Source organism: Cavenderia fasciculata (assembly GCF_000203815.1).
Source record: "Cavenderia fasciculata unplaced genomic scaffold Scf_ET2XIPL01CNAVH-3, whole genome shotgun sequence".
In the NCBI taxonomy this organism is placed as follows: Eukaryota; Evosea; class Eumycetozoa; order Acytosteliales; family Cavenderiaceae; genus Cavenderia; species Cavenderia fasciculata.
Genome location: NW_004457723.1, coordinates 760181 through 784851, shown reverse-complemented (window position 1 = coordinate 784851; position 24671 = coordinate 760181). Strand labels below are relative to the sequence as shown.

Here is a 24671-nt window from a genome sequence, read left to right as displayed (position 1 = left end):
TACAGTTATATTAGATGGTTGGATGGATTGTTAAACAATTTGTTTGATAATCTTTCTATATTTTTCCTTTTTTTTTTTTGTAAATAATAATAATAATAATAATAATAATAATTAATAACATAACACCCTACCTAAATCAAATCAAATCAAACCAATATTCATCATCCATTAATAATAATAGATATTAGTAAAAATAGAAATGGAGATACATATATCTATGATTTCCACACCCCTTTTTTTTGTACACATAATAATAATAATAAATTGAACTAATTTAAACACGCATATTTATAAGATATATATATATGAAACATTTGGATTCGATTTCCAAGTTTCCAATTTGTAAATTCGATTTATTTTGTTTAATTATTGTTTATAAAATACGTACACCATCAGGAGCACGATACCAAATCCAGCCCATACTCCAACGTGCACAACCTTCAACTGTGATACCAGAGATGAGACCAAGAGATATAGATGTTAGAGGATTATTAAATGTTGCAAATGGGATCAATGATCCAAATATGAAATAATGGTGAAGATGAAGATAGTAGTTTTTGTGAATTGCGCAACTCACTGATATTAATATTCCAAAAAATAGTCCATATGCAATTAAATAATATATCCATAAATGATCCTTAATCTAAAAAAGACAGAGATAATAATATTAGTATTCTTTTTTTTTTTCTATTTTGTTTTTTTTTTAAACATACAATTAAAAATACATGCCAAACTACAAGTGAAATGATAAATAGGACGATTGGGATTATAACAATGACCTCTTTGAATGTATATGTTTTCCAAAGTGAAGGTGTTCCAAATTTATCACCAACACTACGAAGGAAAAGGTTATGGTCCAAGTATGTATAGTGCAACGCCACTACAAATGGGATGATAAATGAAAAGTAGTTGAAAACAAATGCCTCATAGATGGTCTTTTGGTTGTGGTTGACTGGTTGACCTGGTGTAATCGTCTCTTGACTACTGCTACTTCCACTACGTTCTTGTATGGTTGTACCATCACTTGGTCCCATTAAAGTACGACTTGGTGCAATTAAATATAATAATGAAACTGCAAATAATAATTGAAAGAAATCCTAAATCAAATTGAAAATAAATCAAAATAAAAGTATTATTAGTCTATTCTATTTGTTTGTTTTTGTTTTGTTTTTATGTCTACATACTCTATGTCTTTGATATCTACAATGAAATGGATAAGATCTTGCTTCTGTAACCAGCGATACATAAGAGAAACCCAAAATAATAGATGAAATCCAAAGTATATATTTACTCCATTGAAAGTTATAATCCCAATAGACTAGTGCGTCAGAGGAACCCAAATAGATGGATGGTAGGTAATAAGAGAAATAACAAACTGGAATGAAAATGATCAAGTAGAGTGCATCCATAGTCAAGATATGTTTGAGTCTTGATTCTTGTGGTTGCAAATCCTCTACTTCATCACAATCCATTTGGTCTCCCTCCTCCATCATATGATCAAAATGTTGATTAAACATGGTGGTACTTGTACTATTGGTAATTCTAACATTAACACCATCTTCATCTTCTTCGTATCCATATCCATAGGATCCTTTGAAATTTCCACCACTACCACCTCTTCCCAATTTCTTTGGTGATGCAATAGCAGCCAATAACTTTCTTTTAAATTCTTTGGCATCTTCTTCATCTGATTCATTGTTTCCATCACCATCTCCTTCACCTCCCTCCTCAAATTCATCATCTGCTTCATAGTCTATCATACTATTATCTACTCCTCCATTTGTATTTTCACCACCGCTGACTCCACCTCTTGGTGTATTAACAGATATTGATGGTGATCTTGGTGATATTGGTAATGTCGTTGGTATATCAATAATTGATTGTTGTTGAATATTATCAATATTAATATTAATATTTATACTACTTTCATTATTATTATTACTATTATTATTATTTGTATTATTACTATTATCAGTTGATATTATATTATTATTATTTGTATTTGTATTATTATTTGTATTATTATTATTTAGATTCAAGTTTATATTATCATCGTCACTTGAATAAAAGTTTGGGTTTGTATTGATGGATAGTGTTATATTGTTGACGATGGAATCTAAACTCTTGTTCTTTTTTAACTTTGAATGTACATTGGTTGTTGTTGTTGTTGTTGTTGGTTTATCGGTGTTGTTATTATTATTATTATTATTATTAGTATATATTGTCCTTTTCTTATTATTATTATTATTATTATTATTATTCTTTTTATAGTATTCATCTAAAGAATCTGTCATTACATCTGAATCGTCGTCATCATCGTCGTCGTCAAGTGCAACATGTTGTTGTTGCTGTTGTTGGTAGTATTTATGATTATGCTTTCCTTTACTTGTACTAGAAGAAGAAGAAGAAGAAGAAGAAGAAGTCTTTCCATTCGTCTTTCTAGTTACAGGAGATGAGTTTGTACTATTCGAATGGTTGTGTAAGTAATGTCCTCCTCCATTATTATTAAAGGTATTGTGGTAAAAGTTGTTCATCTCTCTTCCTCTCTTCCCTTCCAAACTACTACTACTCTTCCTCCAACTACTCTAAAGTATCTCTATCTCTCTCTCTCTCTCTCTCTCTCTCTTCCTCTCTCTTTCTATGTAATGTTATAACGTGTTGTGAAGTTACACACTGCCTGCCTCTCTTTCTCGTCTTGCTAAGAAATATAACACAACATAAGTAAGTAAGTAAGTAATGTTTGTGTATTATTATTATTATAAGTATGGTGGTTAATGGGGAGATAGGATAGATAGAAGGGTTATTATTAATATTATTATTATTATGAGCTCGCAACCAAATTAAAACGAATGGAAGGTGGTGCAAGGGTCGATTTCACCACTTGGATCTCTAAAAATGAAACTAGCAACGAATCTTTGCGCTCTCTCAAAAAGGTGGGATCATGAATTCCGTTTTAGCACGACAATAATCACAACACAACAACATTGGCTTCTAGTAGCGCAAAGGACAAAACTAACTATAAACAAACCAATCAATCAATCACACATCTTTATTTATAATTATTTATTATTAGTTTTCTGTTCATTCATTCATTCTTTTATACGCACACGTTCTTCATAGTGCTTTTAAGTTTAAATATTAATTGTTTACTCTCTCACCCACACCCTCTACTCAATTCAATTCAATCACTCTCTCATACCCCTTCTTTGCAAAAAACATAACATATGAACACAACAACAACAACAACAACAACAGCTTCAACTTCAACTTTAAACTTATACTACTACTACTAGTTCTACTTTAGAAAGATAGAGAGATAGAGAGATAGAGAGAAGATAGAGATAGAAATAACAAAAAGAAAAGAAGAACAAAAACAACAATGGATATATGTATGTGTTGTTGTCATCAAATACTTTGCACATTTAATCACATGTAGATCTATTAATCATATTGTTTTTACTTATTATTATTACTTATTAGTAACATTATTATTAATGATAGCATATGCATTTATGGGGTTATTAGCATTGACATCGGTATGCATCGAATTAATCTATCATCGAGCCAAATGGAATTCTCTTAAAATGTTTTTCTACTCGATCTTCTTTTTACACAATCTTTGCAGAGCTATCGTATTGGGTTGGGATATGAATCAAGTAGAATCGGATGAATTCTCTTCCATATCAGTGTCATCGTCGGCAGCAGCGTCATCATCATCTACTGCATTGTTGGATAATAGTGGTGGTATACAATTCTATACAAACTTTCCAGCTTTAATCTTTATTAGTTATGTTGGTTTAATTGCACTACAAATGTACATATATATAATCATTTATTTATTTTATTAATTTACTAATTACTTTTAAAGGATTCAATTTTCAACAAGTGATACAGTTAGTTTAACACATCCAGATGGTAGATTTAGAGAAAACAATTGGTTTTGGGTTAAATGGGGATCAAACATTTTGATTACACTCAATTTGGTCATGTATTTTACAGCGTTTCTATTGTTTGGTATTGCCGAACGAAACAATGCCACCTCTAAATCATCGGGTGTCGTCGTCGAGTTGTTGGAATACTTTTTCTTTTCCAATCTTTTAATCGTCCTCTTTTGTCATTGTCTTGTACTCTACAAAACATTTTGGAGATTTCAAAATATTTTTGGTTTAAAAGTAAGTAAAAGAATTTGCAGAGAACAACAAGCAAGAGAGACTATTATTAACGATTGTTTGTATTTTTCATTTTAGTTAAATATATTACATATATCATTAATTTTATTATTGGCAGCAAGAAGTATATTATTATTATTGAATCCAAGTAGTATCAATATATCTTTTACATTGGTACATGCTAGTCGTACCAAAGCAATCTTATCATTTGTCTATTATTTGATCGGTGAGATCATGCCATCACTATCCATTCTAACCATTGAATTCTTACTACCATATCATGATGAATCTTATACTCCACTTGGTAATAATGAAGGTATGTAAATTAAAAGAAAAAGATAATATTTTTAAAAAAAGAAAGAAATCTAACTTTTATATATTTTTTCTTTTATTTTTTATTTATTGTTTGTGTAGAATCATGGAAAGTTAAAAGTATGCAAAAGATTAGAAAGATTAATAATGGTGGTAGTGGAGCTATTGTTTATCAATGTAGATTAACATTGAATGATGGTAGAATAGAGAATTTGGCAGCCAAGGTAATGTCAAAGAGAGATTCACAACCAATTGAAATTCAAAAGATTCGCAATGAGATTGCTATTTATCAGACTGTGCACTGTTCACATATCCTTAGATACTACTCTTACCAAGACCAAGAAGAACTTGTATTGTATTTGGAGTACATGCCATACACACTCGAACAGTATATCATTGCTAGATCGGTATGTGAAAACAGGGTTGGTCTGGAATCATTCTTGACACATATTGATCGATACGCTAGTAATTCTGCCAATGCGCCTGGCAGACCATACTACCTCACCTTTACTGAATTCATTCAACTATTCCACTCTATATCGATGGCACTCAACTATCTTCACAAATGTAATATCATTCATCGTGATGTCAAACCAGGCAATATATTTGTGTCGCTCACTGCGTCGTCGCAACTTTCAGAGTGCAAGATTGGTGATTTCGACAATAGCACTAAACTGCCAACCAACAGTCTCCTCAGTAGCGTTAGTGGAGGTGGTGGTGGTAATGGTAGTGGAAGTTATCAAAATAATAGTTATGGTAGTGGTGGTGGAAGTTATAGTAAACTACTTGGCGGCGGAAACAGCAATAATAATAACAGTAATAATAGTAATAATAATTATACGAATGGTAATAATAGTAACAATAATAATAATAATAAGGAAAACTGTACAATTGAAAATGGAATGTTTACATCTTTTTATATTGACGATAAAATCAATCGAAATCATTCCAGTAATAATAATAATAATATTTATCAAAATGGAATAATCAATCCAATAGATAATTGTAATGATTATGATCCCTATTTTAAATTAGATAGTATGTACCAACAAAAAAAAAACACAATATTACAAATACAAATATTTGTATCAAATATTAATCCACCCTTTCCATTTTCCTTTTAGTTTATAATTTTGGAATAACAATGTATAATGTTTTAACACTTAATATCGAACAGAATTTAAGTGCTTATAATCCACGCTCGCAATTAAAAACACCAATGTTACCCAAGCTACCTTATATTGGAGAATGGCCACAATGGAACGAGATTTCATCGTTGTACCAACACTGTACACATGAAAACTACAGAGACCGTCCATCAGCCGAAGAGGTCATGTTTAGATTGGACCAAATTCGAACATTTGGTCGTCGTGATCAAAATATATAAACTCTCTATCTCATCAGTTTTGTACAATCTAAATTGATTTTAATACTTTTTTTTTTTTTGATGATGATCTTTGATGGATGAACTGGATCAACCAAACATATTTGGACAAGTTGGTTTATTTACATTGTTGTGAATTCCAAAAAGTATTGATTATTATTGTTCATGAATGTTTGTATACATACATATATATTCATATATATATTTTACATATATATTGATATATTCCATTTAAATCATTTTTTTGGGGATGATTTTGTGTGATTGATTTAATAGTTTTGAATAGAAAGTTTGCTAAAAGAGTCTGATGGATCATTTGGTGGAGGAATAGAAGGATGGGATGAAACAAAATGGTCTCTACCATTGAGTGGCATATGACTAACAGCACCAGCACCAGCAATGATAACCTTATCAAACAAACCAAAGAGTTCATTGTCGTTTTGAATGGCGGTTCTAATGTGATTTGGAGCAATGATTGTCTTTTTCTGTTCTCTGGCAACATTTAAAGAGAGTTCAAGTACCTCTGCAAGGATGTATTCAAGGACAGCTGCCAAATAGATGGGTGTACCTCTACCCATTCTAGCATAAAGCATACTACTCTTTAGACATCTCTTGACATATGAAACTTTAATCATTGGTCCTTGGGTTGATCCTTTAAAGTAAAGACACAGTTAATTAATTATATATTATATATTAATATGATTTGTACTACATACCCCTTTGGACAGCAGCCATACCTTGTACGATGGCATGTTTGGCCAATTCAGTACCTCCGAGTACAAGTCTAACTGCAAATTGGATGTCTCTAGCTGTAAGAGTTTGTTTGGGTGCTCTTTCCTTAAAGGTTGATGTCATCAATGTAATCTCAACAAAAACATGACTATAGTAATAAAACAAAAAGGTCAATAAAAAGAAGAAGAAGAATAAGAATCATGTAATGTAATATGTCTAGAGAGATAGAGATGTGTATTATTATTATTATTATTACATACCGAATCATACTAACGAGAACAGCAACACCTTTAGCTGAGACACTTGAACCACCGACCGACTTTACAACTCTTTTGATCATGGTTGCTTCAGGTGTGCTTGATCGACCAGTTCCATAGATTGATGATCGCATTGTGTTGATGAATGAATAATATTTGTTATAATTATTTGTATTAGATATCTAATAGAAATACTTCAACATGTTTAATGTGCCACCTTGCGCAAAGATATTGAAAAGATAATACTTCGAATTTGACCCCACCAGAAGTTCGACTAAATTTTTTAAAAACAATTAATTTTTAAAAAGATATAGATTGTCAACCTGTAGTGCCTTCATTGTACATGTACAGACAGATAGATATAGATAGATAGAGATAGAGATGACAATCAATGTTAGACTAAGAGTTAATAATACAAAGGATGGATCAGAGTACTATCATCCTCTTGAAGATACAACCAATTCAATCGGAAGAACATGTCCTCCGATCATCGCCGATTCAAGAATAAGGTTTGCATTCTAATTTAATTTAAATGAAATAATATTATTATTTGAGATGAATGTCTAACATGTGAATATGTATATATTTATGTGTAGTCGAAAACATGCAGAAATCATAGTGTCTCAAGAAACATCGACTGTGACATACCTTCAATTGGGTCAGAATATTGGAAAGTTGTTTAGAAGTAATAGCACTACGGCTGCTAATAATAATGGTAGTGGTGGTGGAAGTGGTGGATGTGTTGGTAGTGGTGGTAGCTCTAATGGAACAAGTAGTGACAAACCAATCAAACTGGTCAAGGGTCAACCTGCAACATTACTGGCCAATGGTGATACTATCTATCTTTGCGATCACACTGATATCATATTGACCGTCATCATTGAAGACGATCAAATACAACCAATGGAAACTGGTATTGAAGATGATCAAGCTACTCAAGTAGATGATTTAGATTTATTCCATGATGATGACTTTCAAGCTGCATCTGCCGATAATGGTGAAGATGGAGACGATGGTGATGATGGTGATGGTGATGGTGAAGGGGATCAAGATGATCAATTATTAAAGAAAAGAGATAGAGGTGATTATGAACAACAAGGTAGAGTAACAAAAGACCGATTAAAAAAGATTAAATATGCAACACGACCTGCTGTCAATGCAAACAATCCCGGAGATGTACAAATAGCAACAACAGTTACAACAACTACTACTACTACAACTACAAATAACAATAATACAATTCAAATTAATACAACTGTTCAACAACAACAAACACCACAAAAACAACAACAAATGGTTGCACCTCAAAGTAAACCAAATAGTTCACCAATTTATATTGCAGATGATACAAGAGTTAATTTATCTGAAGATGAATTGGTATATATTCGTAGACTTGGACAAGGTTCATGTGGAGAGGTTAGTCAATATGAATGGAGAGGTACACAAGTGGCTGTCAAGATCATTTTCAGATCATTGATTCACAAGGAAAAGAATGGAGAGTTTGAAAAGGAGACTCAAATATTAAAGTGTCTCAGACATCCAAATGTCGTACTCTTTATGGGTACTTGTTTGCTCAAGGGTAATCTTGCCATCATCACAGAGTACCTAAACAAGGGATCACTCCGCGATGTACTAAACTCAAAATCACATTTGTCATGGAACACTAAAATCAAAATGATGTTGGATGTTGCTCAAGGAATGAACTATCTTCATTCTTACAATCCAAAAATCATTCATCGTGATCTCAAATCACTCAACCTCTTGGTAGATAATAACTATAACGTTAAAGTTAGTGATTTTGGTTTATCCCGTTTTTCAACTGGTAATGAAGCTCGTACTTTTTGTGGTACGTTACCTTGGATTGCTCCTGTAAGAAAGAAAGAAAGAAAGATATAAAAATTACAAATCAAAAATATAAAGTACTAATGTATAATTTTTATTTTGTAGGAAGTATTTACAAGATCAGGATATTCAACAAAAGCAGATGTATTTAGTTTTGGTGTAGTTTTATGGGAAGTTTTAACAAGACAAACACCATCTGGTAATATTGCTGGTTCTACCAATGGTCATCCTGATATTCCACCTGATTGTCCAATACCTTTTGCTCAATTAATTAAAGATTGGTAAATATTTAAATATTTATAAAGAAAAGACATAATATCAATACTAAATTTAATTTAATTTAATTTTTAGTTGTTCAAAATCACCAGAACAAAGACCAAACTTTACACAAATTATAAATAGATTAAAATCAATGTTTGTAATTAAAAAGGAAAATGAAAACAAATCAAATAATAGTCAAGATGAAAATAATAATAGTAATAATAATAATAATAATAATAAGGAAAAGGAAGAAGTAAAGAATCAAAAATTATATGAATGGAAGATTGATAATAGTGAAATATCACAATTAACATTTATCAAAAAGACAGAAACCTATACATTGTTTTCTGGTATGTACAAGGGTGAATTGGTAGCACTCAAAACATTTCAACAGAGTGTACAGGATTTTGAAAGAAAGGAACTGTCTGTATTGGCCAATCTTCAATCACCGAGGATTCTATCATTTCATGGTGTAGTGTACAATGAAGATGAATATGCTCTTGTCACTAGTACCTATGGTCAATCACTACTCCAACATATGACCGACACCACCCCTGACATTGTATTCAATTGGCAACATACTATTGACCTTGCCATTCAAGTTGCAGAATGTCTACACACACTGCATCAATTTAAACCTGCTATTTTACACAGAGGCATTACTAGCGAATGCTTTGTATTCAAATCCAATAGTCAAGAACAACACATGCTTGCCATTGGTGATTTTGGTCTTTCAAGATTTAATACTCATGAAAATCTACTTTCACTTGCTCAAATTAAAGGAAGTTATATTTATTCTCCACCTGAATTATTCAAGTAAATTATTTAAACAAAACTATCCATCTATCTATTTAATATTAATTTGTTTTATTTTATTTTTAGGTCAGTTAAATATAGTATAAAATCAGATATTTATAGTTTTTCAATTGTATTGTGGGAACTCATTGAAAGATGTTTAAAGGGTAGTTATCAAACTCCATTCTCTGATATTAAATTGGATTATGATTTTCAAATTATTCATCAAACTAGTAAATTTGTACGTTATTAAAAAAATAATAATAATAATATTAATTACTAATTATTTTTTATTTATGAAATAGAACAAAAGACCATTATTGGATGATAAAATACCACAAGGATTAGTTAAATTATTAAAATCTTGTTGGGATTCTGATCCTCAACAGAGACCTGATACTGAACGTATCATTGCTATATTAAAAGAACAAAAAGAGAAATTGAGTTCTCCCAACTCAAACTCAAATTCATCCTAAAAAAAGATAATTAAATTAATTTTTAAATAATGTATTGTAACTATATATTGAATGTGAAAATGAGACAATATTAATTGTCTCTATATATATAATTATTTATTATGTGATATTTACAAAAAAAAAAACGTGAGGGTATATTAAATTTACATTTGTTATTATTGTGTTTGCCTACAATATTATTATTTTGGTTATTATTATTATTTTTTTTAAAACTGATTTATACATATTCCATATTTCCAGTGTTGTTAATGTTGTTGTTATGATTTGTTTGAGGTTATTTGATTATTTTTTGTTAATTTTTGTTTTTGTTGATAGTTGAAACATGTAAACATGTTGTTAAAATGTTTAATAATTATCAGCATTAAAAGCACGTGGAATTTTTGATTGAGTGAATCTAAACTCATGGTTTAATTCATTTAACTTGTCTCTACAAAAATCAGCCTTTTTTTGATTTTCAGAGGGGTCTTCATCTTTTAAAGAAAAATGAATGGTTAGTATATAATATATTAGATTTATAATATACATGTATTTTTATAACATACTTGCTAAAGACCAATTAATTTGAAAGGTAATTGGTAACTTTTGATATTGTTCAAAGAGATCCTTGGCCTTTTCCTTGTTGAGTGCATCCGATTCCTTGAGAGCACCCTCAATGTTTTCCAAGTGCTCTTTGGTTTGAAGAACACTGTCTCTTGCTCTTTCTGGGTCGTAAACTGCTCCTTTAATGAATGTCATTTTTTATGATTTTGTTTGTTTGTTTGTTTGATATATTTGATACTTTTTATAAAAAGTTGTTTGTTGGTTGGTTGGTCAGTGGTTAAAATTATAATTATTATTATTATATCTGTTTTATAAATAAAATAAGTTTGTGTAAATGAATGGAATGGAAGTGATTTTATTATTTGCGTAGTTTGAATTGAACAACAGTCCTTTTTGTAAATTTAATTATTTTAAACATTTGTTTTTTTTAATCTCTCAAGACCATGCCGCCACTCAAAGTGAAGGGGAGGTCAATGACATTATTATTTTTCCTTTTTTGGATCTCTAGATCTTGTGAGTGTTTTTTTGAAACTCCAACAACAAGGACACTCCTCCTCTTTAAGAATGAATGTTTATTCATTGGGGAGGAGACAGATGTCTAGTTCTTGAAGAGGGATACAAAAATCAATGCCGACACACCCTGTTCAGTACTCTCATGACCTACTCCGCTACACGACACTACACTTCGCTAGCTACCTCTATCAAATAATAATAAATAGAAACAATTAATTATTATTATTATAAACGATTATTATATTATTGTCACATCAACAACTATCGAAATGTGAAAATAACAATAAATAAATTAATTACCATTAATGAAAAAGATATTTTACTATAAAGAAATTGAATTGTGGTGGATGTGGGGGACAGATATTAATTTTCAATGCAAAGATGAGAACAACAATATTTTATAAATATTTATAACTTAACACCACAATTTTTTTCCCTCCTTAAAAATGCGGCAATTCCTTGGAACTTAATATTAATCTTTTGACCAATTATGCCAAAAGTGAGGTTGTTGGTTGTTCATAAGTGGTGGGGGACAAGCAAGATTGTTGTCTAAATACAAATAATTTATTTATATTTCAAGTATACAGGTACCTGTCCCTTTGGAGTACATATATCCCTTCAAACAAAATCTATTAAATTGTTCGTAAAAAAAAAGAAAAAGTAGAATTTTTTTGTTGACCAAGGACTGGGAGCCAACAAAAGCTTTGTGGGGGTGTCAAACAAGCCACCACAGAGACGAAGTAATAAAAAACATAAAATTTATCGACCGAGAATTTATGCATATTTTTTTGTTTGTTTTGAATATTGGTACTTTTGAGGGGCAGAGGAAGAACTTTCAATTGAATAACATACGCACGACGCTTTTAATATTTTGTGTAGTTAGTAGTAGTAGTAGCAGCAGAGAGTAGTATTAGTAGTAGAACTATTTTAATTTAATAATACCAAAAAAAAAAAGAATCGTTTCGTTCGTTTGTCGTTTCGTTCCCCTTCCTACCCACGCCCCCCACTACCCACCCATCATAAATATCATCATTGTTATTCATTCGATATATCTATTATATATCATATCTATATATTTATCTATATATATATATCTATATATCTATATCTATATATCTATATCTATATCAATTTATAATTGAATTGGGTCAACATGGAAATCGACAACAATGAAGGTGAGGGTGAAATAGTCCCCACCTCTTCTTCTACTTCTACTTCACCTTCATCAACATCCACATCATCCACATCTACTCCAATCTTTTCTTTTTCCAATAACAACAATAACCAACAATCCACTTCTTCTTCTTCTTCTCCTCCACCTCTTCTCCCACCTTTGGCATTGTTGAATAGCGGTGTTGCTGCCGTGGTTGCTGCTGCTCCCATTCCCGGCTCACCATTCAAGAATACTGGCAATAATGGTTTGACCAACAGCAGCGCAAGTCTAGACATCATTGTCGAGCAACGATGCACATCACCACAACCACAAATCAGCAGTATAAACAACTTGATCAACAACAGTTTGAGCAGTAGCAGCAATAGTCTACACAGCAATAGTTTGCACAGCAGTAGCAATGGTATTGCCAATGGAAACAGTGCCATTCAAACTCCCATCTCCACGCCACCACTCGACTCGTCCCCCACCTCGCCAATGACCCTCAATGCCATCATCCACAATACTATCAATGGAAATGGCATCGGAAATGGTACCCACCATCAGTATCAGCCAACCCAGTCACTCTCCACTCCCTTGGCACACCGTCCACCCGTTCCCACCCTACCCTCTCTTAGTAGTGTCAACTTTATGAGCCAACAACAACAAAGTCAACAAAGTCAACAACAAGGTCAATTGTCACCGACCGACGCCGACAAAAAAGGAAACAAAAAGAGAAAGTCTGCACAATCGGATGCCCCTCAAGTCGTCAAGTACCTCACACCAGGTGGATCGCCACGTATCTTTAGTCCGCTGACACCCAACACCAAGGCCAAGCAACAATTGGATGAGTCGAAAACCCACATGTGCGACAAGTGCGGAGTAGCTCTCAACGGAAAGAGTAAATCGAATCTCAACAAGCATTTTTGTAAGGGTAGTCGTCAATCTAGAAGTAGTACTGGTGGTAGCAATGGAAGTGGAAGTGCAAGTGGATCGGGATCCAACACACCTGTCAAGTTGACAACCAGTGGTAACAATATAATAAATACCTCGCCAAGTCAACTCAACAATATCTTGAATGGTTCTTCTAACGGTATTGGTAACGGTAATGGTAACACCATGGATACTGATAGTGACCATATGAGTAGCGGTGCCAATAGTCCAAACATTAATAATGGTGGTAACCGTTCCCCACTATTTGGTCAATTCAGTGTTAGTCCAAGCCATGATACGACCATGACAACCATAACAACAAAGACTGTCAAGGAACAATTACAACATCCATTATCTTCACCACCATTACAACCACAACAACAAACATCTCAACAACTTCAATCATTACCACCTTTACCATTACAACAACCACAACAACAACCAATCCAACAACAACTACAACCACTTCAACAATATCAATATCCACAATACCCACAACAACAACAACAACAACCTCAACAAACTCAACAACAACAACAACAAACATTATCCAAATCAAATCAAATGATTCAAAATCAATTACCAAAATCAAAAGATATGGAAGAAATCTATGGTAAATTGGTTGACTTAATTGTCGAACATGAATTACCATTGGCCATTGTTGAATCTAAATCATTCTTGTAAGTTTTATATCAAATTATTATCAAGATTGTTATTTTGATTAATTAATTGGTTTTTTATTTAATTTTTAGGGAATTATTACAATCATCATCTCAATATAGAGGACCAATATTAAAGTTAACCAAAAGTGAATTAAAAGATGAAATTAACCAAAGATATAGATGGAGAATACGCGATCTCCAAAAGGAATTGGATATTTATGATTGGCTTTCAGTCACTTCTGATGGTTGGAATACAAACGATAAATTTAGTACTATTACAGTTAGAGGTTTTACAAATACTACAAATTCTGTAAGTCAAAGATAATCACTACTATTACTTCTTTTTATTTACCTATTTTCTCTTTCTCTTTTTTATTTTTAGATTAAAACATATTTTCTTACATGTGATTTAACATTAAGTAATAGAGATCCAACAACTACACAACAATTGGTTGAATCTACATTGTCAGATTATGGACTTACAAATCGAATATTATATTATATTACCAACTCTGACAGTGATTGTCTTGTAGGATCAACGATTGATCCAATTGTTGGAAGTGACGTGTGCTTTATTCACCTCTTGAATCAATGTCACGCCAAGTTTATCGAGTCTGAACAAGTCTGTCAACTCCTCCAACTCTGTCACGATATTTCTAGTTACTTTCATCAATCTCAATTCAATCAATTGTCATTTATCAAATATCAACTTGAAACCAATCCAAAAGAAACTCCAAAGAAATTAAAAAATTGGAAAGGTATTTCAACTTTAGATTTATGTAATATTGTATGTAAACTTGAAAAGTAGAAAACAAAAGTAAAATAATAATAACAAAACACTAACTATATTTCTATTTATTTATTTCTAGTTGGAAAGAATAATATTATTAAAAGATACTTTAATAAATTATTTCCAACAAATTCAAGATGATAAAGAACAACAAGAACTTCAACCAAATTTCAAGGTAACAAAAGAAAGTTTGGATGACATTGAGATGGTGTATCGAGTGAGCAAGGTATTTGAAGGACAGATTAGTATGCTCAAGGACAAGCAAAAGACTGTTGCCTTGGGAGATGTGATCCCAGTGGTCAATACGATTGCCCAAGAGCTGGCACACTACGAACAGGATGCCCCCAATCTCATCAATGCCAATCATATAGTTGGCAACCTTGTCAGCCGATACACAAGCTCGATGGCGTCGATCCACCTTTTGGCCACTTACCTCAACCACACGCATCGCCAACAATACGTCGTTCCCCACCTCACACCCACGCTTTTACAACACTTTGACCAAATGGTCAGAGCCCACTACACCCAAATCAAGTCCACCAAACTCTTGGTCATCTGTGACACTCCATCACTTCACAACCATGGTCTTGGCGACATTGATGACGATCATCATCATCATTCCATCATTGACGACGACGACGACGACTCGGACCAATCAACCTCGTTGATGGACGAACTCACCTCTCTCCAACGGTCGGACAACAAAGACGCTAAATTCTCAGACATGTCACCTTTGAAATGGTGGATCGATCACAAAAGAGAATATCCATGTTTATTTAAAATTGCTACCAATTTATTATCAATTCCTATCATCTCTGTTGATAGTAATATATTACAATAATTAATTGAAACAAAATATTTATTACTTTTATATATTTATATATATCCCACCACATTTTTTTCCAACCCAAACAAACAAACAATATATAATATTTATAATCATATATATTCATAGTAATAATAAATAAATAGTACTAATAACAACAACGACAATCAACAATCAACATCAACAACAATAATAATAATCATATAATAATAATACCAATTTTCAACTTTACATTACTAAAATAAACCAACCCATTTTGATTTTAAAGTTTAAATTATTTTAATAGGTTTGTCTTTTCTATTATTCTCATATTGATAGTTTGAGGGCATGCCCCAGTCGAAAGGACAGGCTCAAAAAAAAAGACATCGAAATTTCCTCAAAGACGCAAAGAAACAAGACAACAATGATAAGCACTATAATATATGTTTGATGATGAAAATACATTTTTAATAAATTATTTAGAAGTATTCAATGTTGTCTTCAGAGGTCTTGCCATCTTGGACAGAGTGGAGAGAGACGGCTTGGGAGAGATCCTTGTAGATTCTGAGATGGGCAAATGAATCAGCAACCTTGACCTTGACAAAGTAGTTGGTACCAGCAACAGTCTAAATAGTTGATAATAATTAATAAAGAGTGAAGTGTTTGTTGGTTAATAATCATTATTCATCACATGATCAAATAAATATAAGAGTATAACACATACTTGAGTCTTGTATGAGATTGGTTCAACTTCAGCAGTCTTTCCGAGCTTTTCAGCGATTTCAGACTTGACCTTGTTGACGATTTCTCTGATTTCGTTATCAGCTTGCTTGATTTCTTGTGAGACTCCTCCTAATGCCATTGTTGTTATATTATACTTTATAAATTATTTATGTAATGAATATAAATTAATAAAGGATAAAAAAATCAGAGGACACAGTGAGGAACATCAGAGTGGATGAAAAATCTAAAAAAAAATTTGATTTTTATTAATTTCTTTTTTTTTTCCTTTGGTGAGCCAACAGGCTTGTAAATTAAATTTTTGTGATGATGAACTACCAAACCCTCCTTACCCATCATCTTTGTAGAGATTATTTATTGTTGTTGTAGTTAATAGTAACTAGAATAGATAGAAAGTAGAACAAGATGTCAGACGATGAAGATATGATTTATGACGACGATGAATACTATGACGATGATGATGGAGATGACAACAACGATGATGAAGATCCATCGGTAGAAATTGAAAATCAATACTACAACTCAAAAGGTCTCATTGAAGATTCAGTTCCAGAGGCTATAGAATCATACGAAAGAGTTATAGAATTGGAGAATGGTGAAAAAGGTGAATGGTATGTCAAGACAACAAGACAACAAGACAAGAAGATAATAATAATAACATTCCAAGAAAATCAATTAAATTAAAAGCTAACAAAACAATCTTATATATTTATCTCTTTCTTTCTCATTGATCGATGATAATGATTAACTATTATATAATATCACAGGGGTTTCAAAGCATTAAAAAAGATTACTAAATTAAACTTTCAAATTCAGAAATATGAAAAGATGATTAGTATCTATAAACAATTCCTTAGTTACACCAAGTCTGCAGTAACAAGTAATACCTCTGAAAAGGGTATCAATTCAATTCTAGATCTCGTTTCAGCATCAAATACCAATATCGATTTGGATCTCGTCCAACAAATCTATGATTTGACACTCAAGACTTTATTGGAAGCCAAGAATGAAGTATGTTTTGACAAAAAGATAGAAAGACTATGAATTCAATCCCAAACCAAAACTACTACTACTATTTCAAGTTTCTAACATATCATTGATTATTATCCTATTTTTTTCTTATTTTTCTATTTTCTAGAGAGTTTGGTTTAGAACTAATCTCAAATTATGTAAATTATTATTTGAAAAGGAGGAATACAGTAGATTGGCAAAGATTCTTAGAGAGTTGCAAAAGTCTTGTCAAAATGAAGATGGTTCCGATGATCAAAAGAAGGGAAGTCAACTTGTTGATATTTATGCCTTGGAAATTCAAATGTACACTGCCACTAAAAACAATAAGAAACTTAAGGAATTATATAAAAAGGCTTTAGATGTATGTATAAATGATCAAATAATAATATGATATAGATATATAGATATTAATACATTTTATTTTGATTTGATTTGATTTTTATTTTTAGATTAAAAGTGCAATTCCACATCCACGTATTATGGGTATTATTAGAGAATGTGGTGGTAAGATGCACATGGCAGAGAAGGAATGGGAAAAGGCACACTCTGACTTTTTTGAAGCTTTCAAAAACTATGATGAAGCCGGTAACCCTAGAAGAATCCAATGTCTCAAATACTTGGTTTTGGCTAATATGTTGATGCTTTCCTCGATCAATCCATTTGATTCTACCGAAGCCAAACCCTACAAAAATGATCCAGATATTTTGGCAATGACCAATCTTGTCAGTGCCTACGAGAGAAACGACATTTATGCATTTGAAAAGATTTTGAGAGACAATAGAAAGACCATTATGGAGGATCCATTCATCCGTATGTACATTGAAGATTTGTTAAAGAATATCCGTACACAAGTATTATTAAAGTTGCTCGAGCCATACACCCGTATCCGTATTCCATTCATCTCCAAGGAGCTCAATATCCCATCCAACGAAGTCGAAGCCTTGCTCGTCTCTCTCATCCTCGACAACAAGATTCGTGGTGCCATCGATCAAGTCAACCAACAACTCGAACTCGATACTGCCAAGTCTGCTGGCTACTGGAAATACCGTTCCATTCACAAATGGGCTTCCCAACTTGGCTCTGTCACAAATACCGTTGCTGGTAAATTGAGTGCTTAAAAAACAAAACAAATCAACAATCAAATCTAATAATAGTAGTACAAACAAAAACAAAACAAAACAAAAAAAAGAAAAGAAAAGAATCGTTGGATTGATTCAATTTCATTGTTGTAATCTTTTGAAAACATAAAATCAAATAATAATAATAATAATAAATCAAATTAATAATATTATCTCAAGCTCATTCATCGATTTTCACAAAAACAAATTTAATTTAACAAATCGATCATTCATTCATTCATTTTCAAGAACTACAGATACAACAACTTTAATCTATTTGTAGATTAAATAGATAGATAGATAGATCATAGAACATGTCAAGTGAACCAACAACACATGGAAAGGTTATATTAAAGACTACGTTGGGAGATTTAGAGATAGAGTTATGGACAAAAGAAGCACCGCTGACAACACGTAATTTCATGCAATTGTGTATGGAAGGGTACTATGATGGATCTATATTTCATAGAGTGATACCAAAGTTTATTGCACAGACTGGTGATCCTACAAACACTGGTGATGGTGGAGAATCAATATACGATGGTAAACCTTTTAAAGACGAGTTTCACAGTCGTCTAAGGTTCAGTCGAAGAGGTATAGTTGGTATGGCATCTGGCAAAGATCCTAATAGCAATCAATCACAATTCTTTATTACACTCGATGCTGCAGAACAACTCAATCGACGACACACTGTATTTGGTCGTGTCATTGGTGACTCGCTCTTTAATATACTCAAAGCTAATGAATTGGAGATTGGTGAAAATGATATGCCTCTTGATCCACCAAAGATCATCTCTTCAGATGTTATATCAAATCCATTTGAAGATATTGAACCTAGACAAAAAAAGGTCACAACCGTCAAACCTTCTACTCTATCATCTCCAATTGAAAAGAAAAAGAAACCAGCTGCCGCTACAACAAAGTAAGAAAAGAAAGACAATACAATAGATTTAGACAAGATAATACATTTACTAATAATTATATTATATTCTATAGAAATAAAGGATTATTATCATTTGGCGAGGATGATGATGATGAAGATAATGATAGTGGTAGTGTACCAGTATCTAAACCAAAACCAGCACCAAAACCAAAGCAACAACCAAAACAATCAAAGGAAATTGAAAAAGATAATAGTAATAATAATGATACATCTAAAGAGATAACAAAAAATAGTAGTAGTACAACAACAACAAAGACACCGATTAATTTTCAAGATATTGGAACAAATAATGAACAACATAATCCTAAAGTATTTGAAGATAAAATGAGAGAATCAATGTTACAAAAGGCATCACAATATAAAAGAGAAAGAGAAGGTGCAGCTACTGCATCAGTACAACAGGCAGATGGAACAACTGGACCACAGCAGCAGCAGTCTACCGATTTACCAAACGCAACAGTGGCAATTAAAAAAGCCAAACCAGAGAAAAAGGTGATAGGTAGTTTATCATTCAAACCAACTAGAAAAGGAGCAGAGTCTACTGTACCAAGAGTATCAAAAAAGGGAGGCGGAGAACAAGCCATATTAGACCGACTCAACAAATTTAAAAATGTAATGAAAGAGAAACCAAAAGATGAAGATGGTGAATGGCGTGATCACAAACTTGAATTTAAATATGATCCTTCTGGTCAATCACATTATATGTAATAAATTAAATAAATGTTGGTAAAAGATTAAATTTTAGTCTTCTTGTCCTGTCTGATGACTTTGAAAAAGCTGATTAAAAATCTAGTTTGCCCTCTCACCAACACTTCATATTTTCTTATTACTTTAGTTTTTTGTTGTTTAAAGCAATCTATTCTTTTCGAAAAGAGATAGATAGATAGAGATAGAGATAGAGAGAAATGGAAGTAACTAGTAGTTGGATTAGTATAGGTGAATGGTATGTCTCAAAGAAAGAGATTTACACAATGTCGTGGGATGTTGATCTTCAAAAGAATATAGTGATTGCAGCACCTAATGGAGGACCTATCGCTGTGACTAGAGATAGAACTAAAATTGTAGAAGCAAACATTCAAACTTCAAAGCCACTTATCTTTTTATATACTGCATCAGGTCAACCTGTTTCACAATTAATCGTATGTCAACAACAAGGAGGAGGAGAGATTGATTTGATGATCAACAAACAAACTAATCAATATTGTTATTTCTTTTTGTTAATAGTATGATGGTAATATTATAGCAATGGATTGGATAGAGAATGAAAGATTGGTTACAGTTACTTCAAATGGAACTATATCAGTTTACAATATATTTGGAGAGACATTATCACAAAACAATTATTATGATTTAATTGATCACGAAGATATTATCGACTGTAGAATTAGTAATAGTGGTATAGTAGTATTAACAAATCAATTCAACTTTTATCATATTGAATTATTTAAGAGTATGTAAACAAACATGAATGTTGATTAGAGTAGATTACTTATACTTTCTTTTCTACTTTTTCTTTTTTGTTTTATATATTTGTAGGTGAAAGACCAACAAAAATGGCAGATCAATATAAAGAAGAATTGGATAGAGAGGGACCTTCAGCATGGGCAGTGGTGGAATCTGTGTATAGTACACAACATGGATCATTGGGAGCAGAGTTGATTGTAGCAACTAGAAACTCTGTCTATAATGTCGATGCCAGTCGTGCCGACAATCAATTGACAGCTCAACACTATGTACGTATTGTCGTTAGTCCATGTGGCAAAAAGATGGCGTGTCTGTCACCCAACCCAAACGGCGAGCAATATGATTTGTACATTTACAAGACTGACTTTTCAAGTCAATTGGCCAAGTACATGGGTGTTGCAAAGCGTACACCACACGCCCTCAAATGGGTAGGAAGCGAGGGTGTCATGATGACTTGGAACCATTCGATGCGATATTTTGAGGCTGGCGAATCGATCGTCGTCCCATCACACGACCCAGAGAGTCGTGCACCAGTGTTTGTCGTCACCGAGATTGACGGTCTTCGTATCATCAGCGAAGGCATATCCGAGTTTTTCCAACGTGTTCCAAGCGAGCTTCGTGATATTTTCGACTTTGGTAGTGGTGCTCCATCGAGCTTTCTCTATTCGGCTGCTGCCGATTTTGCCAACCACGATCCAAAAGCCGACGAAGCTATCCGTCAGATTCGTGCAAATTTAGATATTGCTGTTGGGACTTGTATTTCAGCGGCCGGATACGAGTTTAGTCGTGCCGAACAAAGTCGTCTCCTCAAGGCAGCTAGTTTTGGTAAATGTTTCCTCGACTCTTACAACCCCGACGCTTTTGTCGCAACATGTCGTTCGTTGCGTGTACTCAATGCCATCAGACACTTTGAAATTGGTATTCCAATGACCATGCGTCAATACAACTTTTTGGGACCAGAGACTGTCATTCGATGTCTCATTGAACGTCGTAAACATCTGTTGGCGTGGAGAATCTGCGATTATCTAAAGATCAAGTCTGACTTTGTTCTCAATCACTGGGCTTGCACCAAGGTGCGTACCAACTTGCCAGAAGATGTCTTGTCCCAGGTCATCATTGAAAAGCTTGAAGCTGTCCCAGGTATCTCTTATGCCAACATTGCTTCTGCCGCTCACAATGCTCGTCGTCCAAATCTAGCCATCAAATTATTAGATTATGAACCAAGAGCTGCCGATCAAGTTCCTCCTCTCATTACAATTGGTCAACATGAAATGGCTTTAAACAAAGCTATTGAATCTGGTGATACTGGTAAAAATAGAAACAAAAAAAAAAAAAGAAATCAAAATTGATTATTAATTAACTATTTATTTATTTTTATTTTTAGATCTTGTATATTTAGTATTATTAGAATTAAAGAGACAATCTGGATTAACTGATGGATTTTTAGAGATTGTATTCTCAAGACCAGTTGCGTTGGATTTATTGATTTCATTTTGTAAACAAAAAGGAGATGTTGTAATGTTAAAGAAAATTTATAGTATTAGAGGACAAGTCAAGGAAACTGGTCACTTGCATCTCTCTGAAGCATTTAGCACTGACGAATTTGATATTCGTCACAAGCATCTTGCGATGGCAGGATCTGCATACTCACAATCAAAAGACAAGGATGATTTGGTCTATGCCAAATTGTGCGAGGATCAAGCCAAGCTTGAGCTCTTGCAAAAGGAACTGGAAAACCAACACGAAGGCAAGGAGTTTTTGGGTATCTCTTTGAGCGATACCATCTATCAATTGATCCTTCTCGGCGAACATAAGCGTGTGTCAAAGATTAAATCAGAATTCAAGGTTAGTGATCGTCGATTCTGGTGGATTAAAATCAAGGCCCTGTCACAAGTTGGTGATTGGGAAGAATTGCACAACTTTGCCAAGGAAAAGAAATCACCCGTCGGTTATGAACCTTTTGTCGAAGTCTGTATGGACTTTAGTAATCCAGTAGAGGCACTTAGATATATTCCAAAAATTCAAGATCATGTCAATAGAGCCCAAGCTTATCTTCAAATCAATTACTTTAGAGAGGCTGCTGAAACTGCATTCAAAGAAAAGAATTTAGATTTATTAAATTTTATTGCTAGAAAGTATGTACAAAAGAGATTAAAATTAATAATACATTTTTGTCTAATCTATTTTTTTTTCTCTCTCTCTCTCTATAGATGTACAAATCCAGAAGCTTCTAATATTATTGATCAAATGAGAGCTCAATTATCTAAATAAATAAATTAATAAATCAATAAACATTTGTATCAAAAAAAAAAAAAAAAAAAGAAAGAAACTAAACTCTAGCAAATGGATTGCTTTTTTCACTTTCTTATATTATCAATCAAATAATGTCTTCAATTCAAATGTTTTCCAAAGTTTCTAGTCCCTCAGCAGCGATCAAAAGTTCCTCTCCTCTCTTAACACCTGTCAATCTTAAATGTCTTCAATCTTCAACATCGATATTCCAATCAAACTCTTTATTGCACATGGTAAAGAATCAAGAAAGTAAATCTTGTAAATTCAATCAATTTATGACAAGTTCAAAGTCAGAGAATAATTCTGTTAAACCCAGTGTAACAGATTTCTCTTCTCAACCTTGTAAACCATATTTATATTTTATTGTAAGTACCTTAAACTTTTCATTCCCCGTCATTCAATTTAATTAACTTTTAATTTTTCTCCAAAGTGGCTTTTGCCAATTGTAGCAAGTTTTTTCATTCCAACAAATACATAAACAAAGAATAAATAAAACAGAAGATGTATTTTTTATATTTATATATATTTTTAATTTAATTTATTTTTGTAAAAAAAAAAAAAAAGGTTTTAAATGATTAATACATCATGATGTATTAATAATTCTAATGATTTACCAAAATCATTAGAATTCGTCTCTAGGAGTTCCCAGTTTCCAACTATTTTTTATCTCGATTTCCATAAAAGATTAATTATTTTTTTTGTTTTTTGTTATTATTTTTTACTATTTTTTCTTTACAGAGGAACTCGATTGGAATAATTGAAAATCCTAGAGGTAATCAAATGTAATTTATCCGTCTAATACTTTAAATTGGATTACCTCTTCCATTCCCATGGATTTCAATACTGATAATTGCAATGTCTTGTCTAGATTGAAATAGTTGGTGATGGTTTGGGATAGGTCTTTGTTACCAGGGAGGGCAAGCGATGTGTACAAAACTCCTTTTTTATCTAATAATGACAAGTATCCTTCCTCGTCAATATTGATCAATTGATAGTCGACTACTTCAACTACAGGCACTTCAATGTTCTTGGTGGATGAGACTGCAAACTCATGGCGTTTCTTGGTTGAGAATAAATCTTGGCAAATAAAGTGAATTTTACACTTTCCATGTTTACCTATGATAAAAAGAAAAAGAAAAAAAACAAAACATTAGAAAAAAAAAAAGAGATAAAATGGTTGTTATTTTAGGTTTGATAATATACCAGTTCCGGAAGATGAATATTCAACTACCTTGCATGGATTTAGTCCCACTAAAACATAGCCTCCAATACGTAAAGTAGAAGCTTGTGTTGGTACGGACGCGGTAGTTTCGGAGCAATTGTTGTAAAGACTCATTTTCCTGAAAAAAAAATACTAGATAGTAAATTAAATGTTAAATAGATAAATAGATAAATAAAAATTGTTTTGGTTTTTGTAAATATAATGTAGTGTCAACTGAGGGTATTTAAACAACATTGTTTCTCTCTTGTATCAAAAAAAT

At 32.5% G+C, this 24671-nt stretch overlaps 12 protein-coding genes across 12 annotated transcripts; 7 read left to right on the top strand and 5 right to left on the bottom strand.

Annotated features, from left to right (window-relative positions):
* Positions 1 to 373: 373 nt before the first annotated feature.
* Positions 374 to 2534, bottom strand: DFA_07151 (uncharacterized protein; the record flags this gene model as incomplete). The annotated part of the gene is made up of 3 exons (XM_004366961.1): positions 374 to 643; positions 714 to 1097; positions 1185 to 2534. The coding sequence occupies 3 exons, from the start codon at positions 2532 to 2534 to the stop codon at positions 374 to 376; spliced, it is 2004 nt and encodes a 667-aa protein (XP_004367018.1).
* An 845-nt stretch (positions 2535 to 3379) lies between these two features.
* On the top strand, positions 3380 to 5868 carry DFA_07150 (putative protein serine/threonine kinase; the record flags this gene model as incomplete). Its single annotated transcript, XM_004366960.1, has 6 exons — positions 3380 to 3389; positions 3481 to 3814; positions 3869 to 4172; positions 4248 to 4485; positions 4584 to 5519; positions 5606 to 5868. 6 exons carry the CDS (start codon positions 3380 to 3382, stop codon positions 5866 to 5868), a joined length of 2085 nt encoding a protein of 694 aa, XP_004367017.1.
* Positions 5869 to 6134: 266 nt separating this feature from the next.
* Positions 6135 to 6988, bottom strand: DFA_07149 (uncharacterized protein; the record flags this gene model as incomplete). The annotated part of the gene is made up of 3 exons (XM_004366959.1): positions 6135 to 6517; positions 6582 to 6745; positions 6858 to 6988. The coding sequence occupies 3 exons, from the start codon at positions 6986 to 6988 to the stop codon at positions 6135 to 6137; spliced, it is 678 nt and encodes a 225-aa protein (XP_004367016.1).
* Positions 6989 to 7235: 247 nt separating this feature from the next.
* DFA_07148 (SMAD/FHA domain-containing protein) lies at positions 7236 to 10228 on the top strand (the record flags this gene model as incomplete). Its single annotated transcript, XM_004366958.1, has 6 exons — positions 7236 to 7363; positions 7451 to 8723; positions 8802 to 8977; positions 9048 to 9773; positions 9840 to 9993; positions 10058 to 10228. The coding sequence occupies 6 exons, from the start codon at positions 7236 to 7238 to the stop codon at positions 10226 to 10228; spliced, it is 2628 nt and encodes an 875-aa protein (XP_004367015.1).
* A 345-nt stretch (positions 10229 to 10573) lies between these two features.
* Positions 10574 to 10963, bottom strand: DFA_07147 (uncharacterized protein; the record flags this gene model as incomplete). Its single annotated transcript, XM_004366957.1, has 2 exons — positions 10574 to 10698; positions 10771 to 10963. The coding sequence occupies 2 exons, from the start codon at positions 10961 to 10963 to the stop codon at positions 10574 to 10576; spliced, it is 318 nt and encodes a 105-aa protein (XP_004367014.1).
* Positions 10964 to 12434: 1471 nt separating this feature from the next.
* DFA_07146 (uncharacterized protein) lies at positions 12435 to 16049 on the top strand (the record flags this gene model as incomplete). The annotated part of the gene is made up of 5 exons (XM_004366956.1): positions 12435 to 14044; positions 14117 to 14336; positions 14409 to 14813; positions 14896 to 15640; positions 15967 to 16049. 5 exons carry the CDS (start codon positions 12435 to 12437, stop codon positions 16047 to 16049), a joined length of 3063 nt encoding a protein of 1020 aa, XP_004367013.1.
* A 51-nt stretch (positions 16050 to 16100) lies between these two features.
* On the bottom strand, positions 16101 to 16483 carry cpiB (cystatin A2; the record flags this gene model as incomplete). Its single annotated transcript, XM_004366955.1, has 2 exons — positions 16101 to 16247; positions 16346 to 16483. 2 exons carry the CDS (start codon positions 16481 to 16483, stop codon positions 16101 to 16103), a joined length of 285 nt encoding a protein of 94 aa, XP_004367012.1.
* A 284-nt stretch (positions 16484 to 16767) lies between these two features.
* Positions 16768 to 18491, top strand: CSN2 (proteasome component region PCI domain-containing protein; the record flags this gene model as incomplete). Its single annotated transcript, XM_004366954.1, has 4 exons — positions 16768 to 16973; positions 17130 to 17373; positions 17501 to 17734; positions 17823 to 18491. 4 exons carry the CDS (start codon positions 16768 to 16770, stop codon positions 18489 to 18491), a joined length of 1353 nt encoding a protein of 450 aa, XP_004367011.1.
* Positions 18492 to 18805: 314 nt separating this feature from the next.
* Positions 18806 to 20219, top strand: DFA_07143 (uncharacterized protein; the record flags this gene model as incomplete). The annotated part of the gene is made up of 3 exons (XM_004366953.1): positions 18806 to 19413; positions 19488 to 20138; positions 20180 to 20219. 3 exons carry the CDS (start codon positions 18806 to 18808, stop codon positions 20217 to 20219), a joined length of 1299 nt encoding a protein of 432 aa, XP_004367010.1.
* A 120-nt stretch (positions 20220 to 20339) lies between these two features.
* vps16 (uncharacterized protein) lies at positions 20340 to 23169 on the top strand (the record flags this gene model as incomplete). The annotated part of the gene is made up of 5 exons (XM_004366952.1): positions 20340 to 20573; positions 20659 to 20884; positions 20971 to 22206; positions 22283 to 23033; positions 23109 to 23169. 5 exons carry the CDS (start codon positions 20340 to 20342, stop codon positions 23167 to 23169), a joined length of 2508 nt encoding a protein of 835 aa, XP_004367009.1.
* A 113-nt stretch (positions 23170 to 23282) lies between these two features.
* DFA_07141 (uncharacterized protein) lies at positions 23283 to 23600 on the top strand (the record flags this gene model as incomplete). The annotated part of the gene is made up of 1 exon (XM_004366951.1): positions 23283 to 23600. One exon carries the CDS (start codon positions 23283 to 23285, stop codon positions 23598 to 23600), a length of 318 nt encoding a protein of 105 aa, XP_004367008.1.
* A 377-nt stretch (positions 23601 to 23977) lies between these two features.
* On the bottom strand, positions 23978 to 24526 carry DFA_07140 (uncharacterized protein; the record flags this gene model as incomplete). The annotated part of the gene is made up of 2 exons (XM_004366950.1): positions 23978 to 24306; positions 24394 to 24526. 2 exons carry the CDS (start codon positions 24524 to 24526, stop codon positions 23978 to 23980), a joined length of 462 nt encoding a protein of 153 aa, XP_004367007.1.
* Between the last annotated feature and the right edge of the window lie 145 nt (positions 24527 to 24671).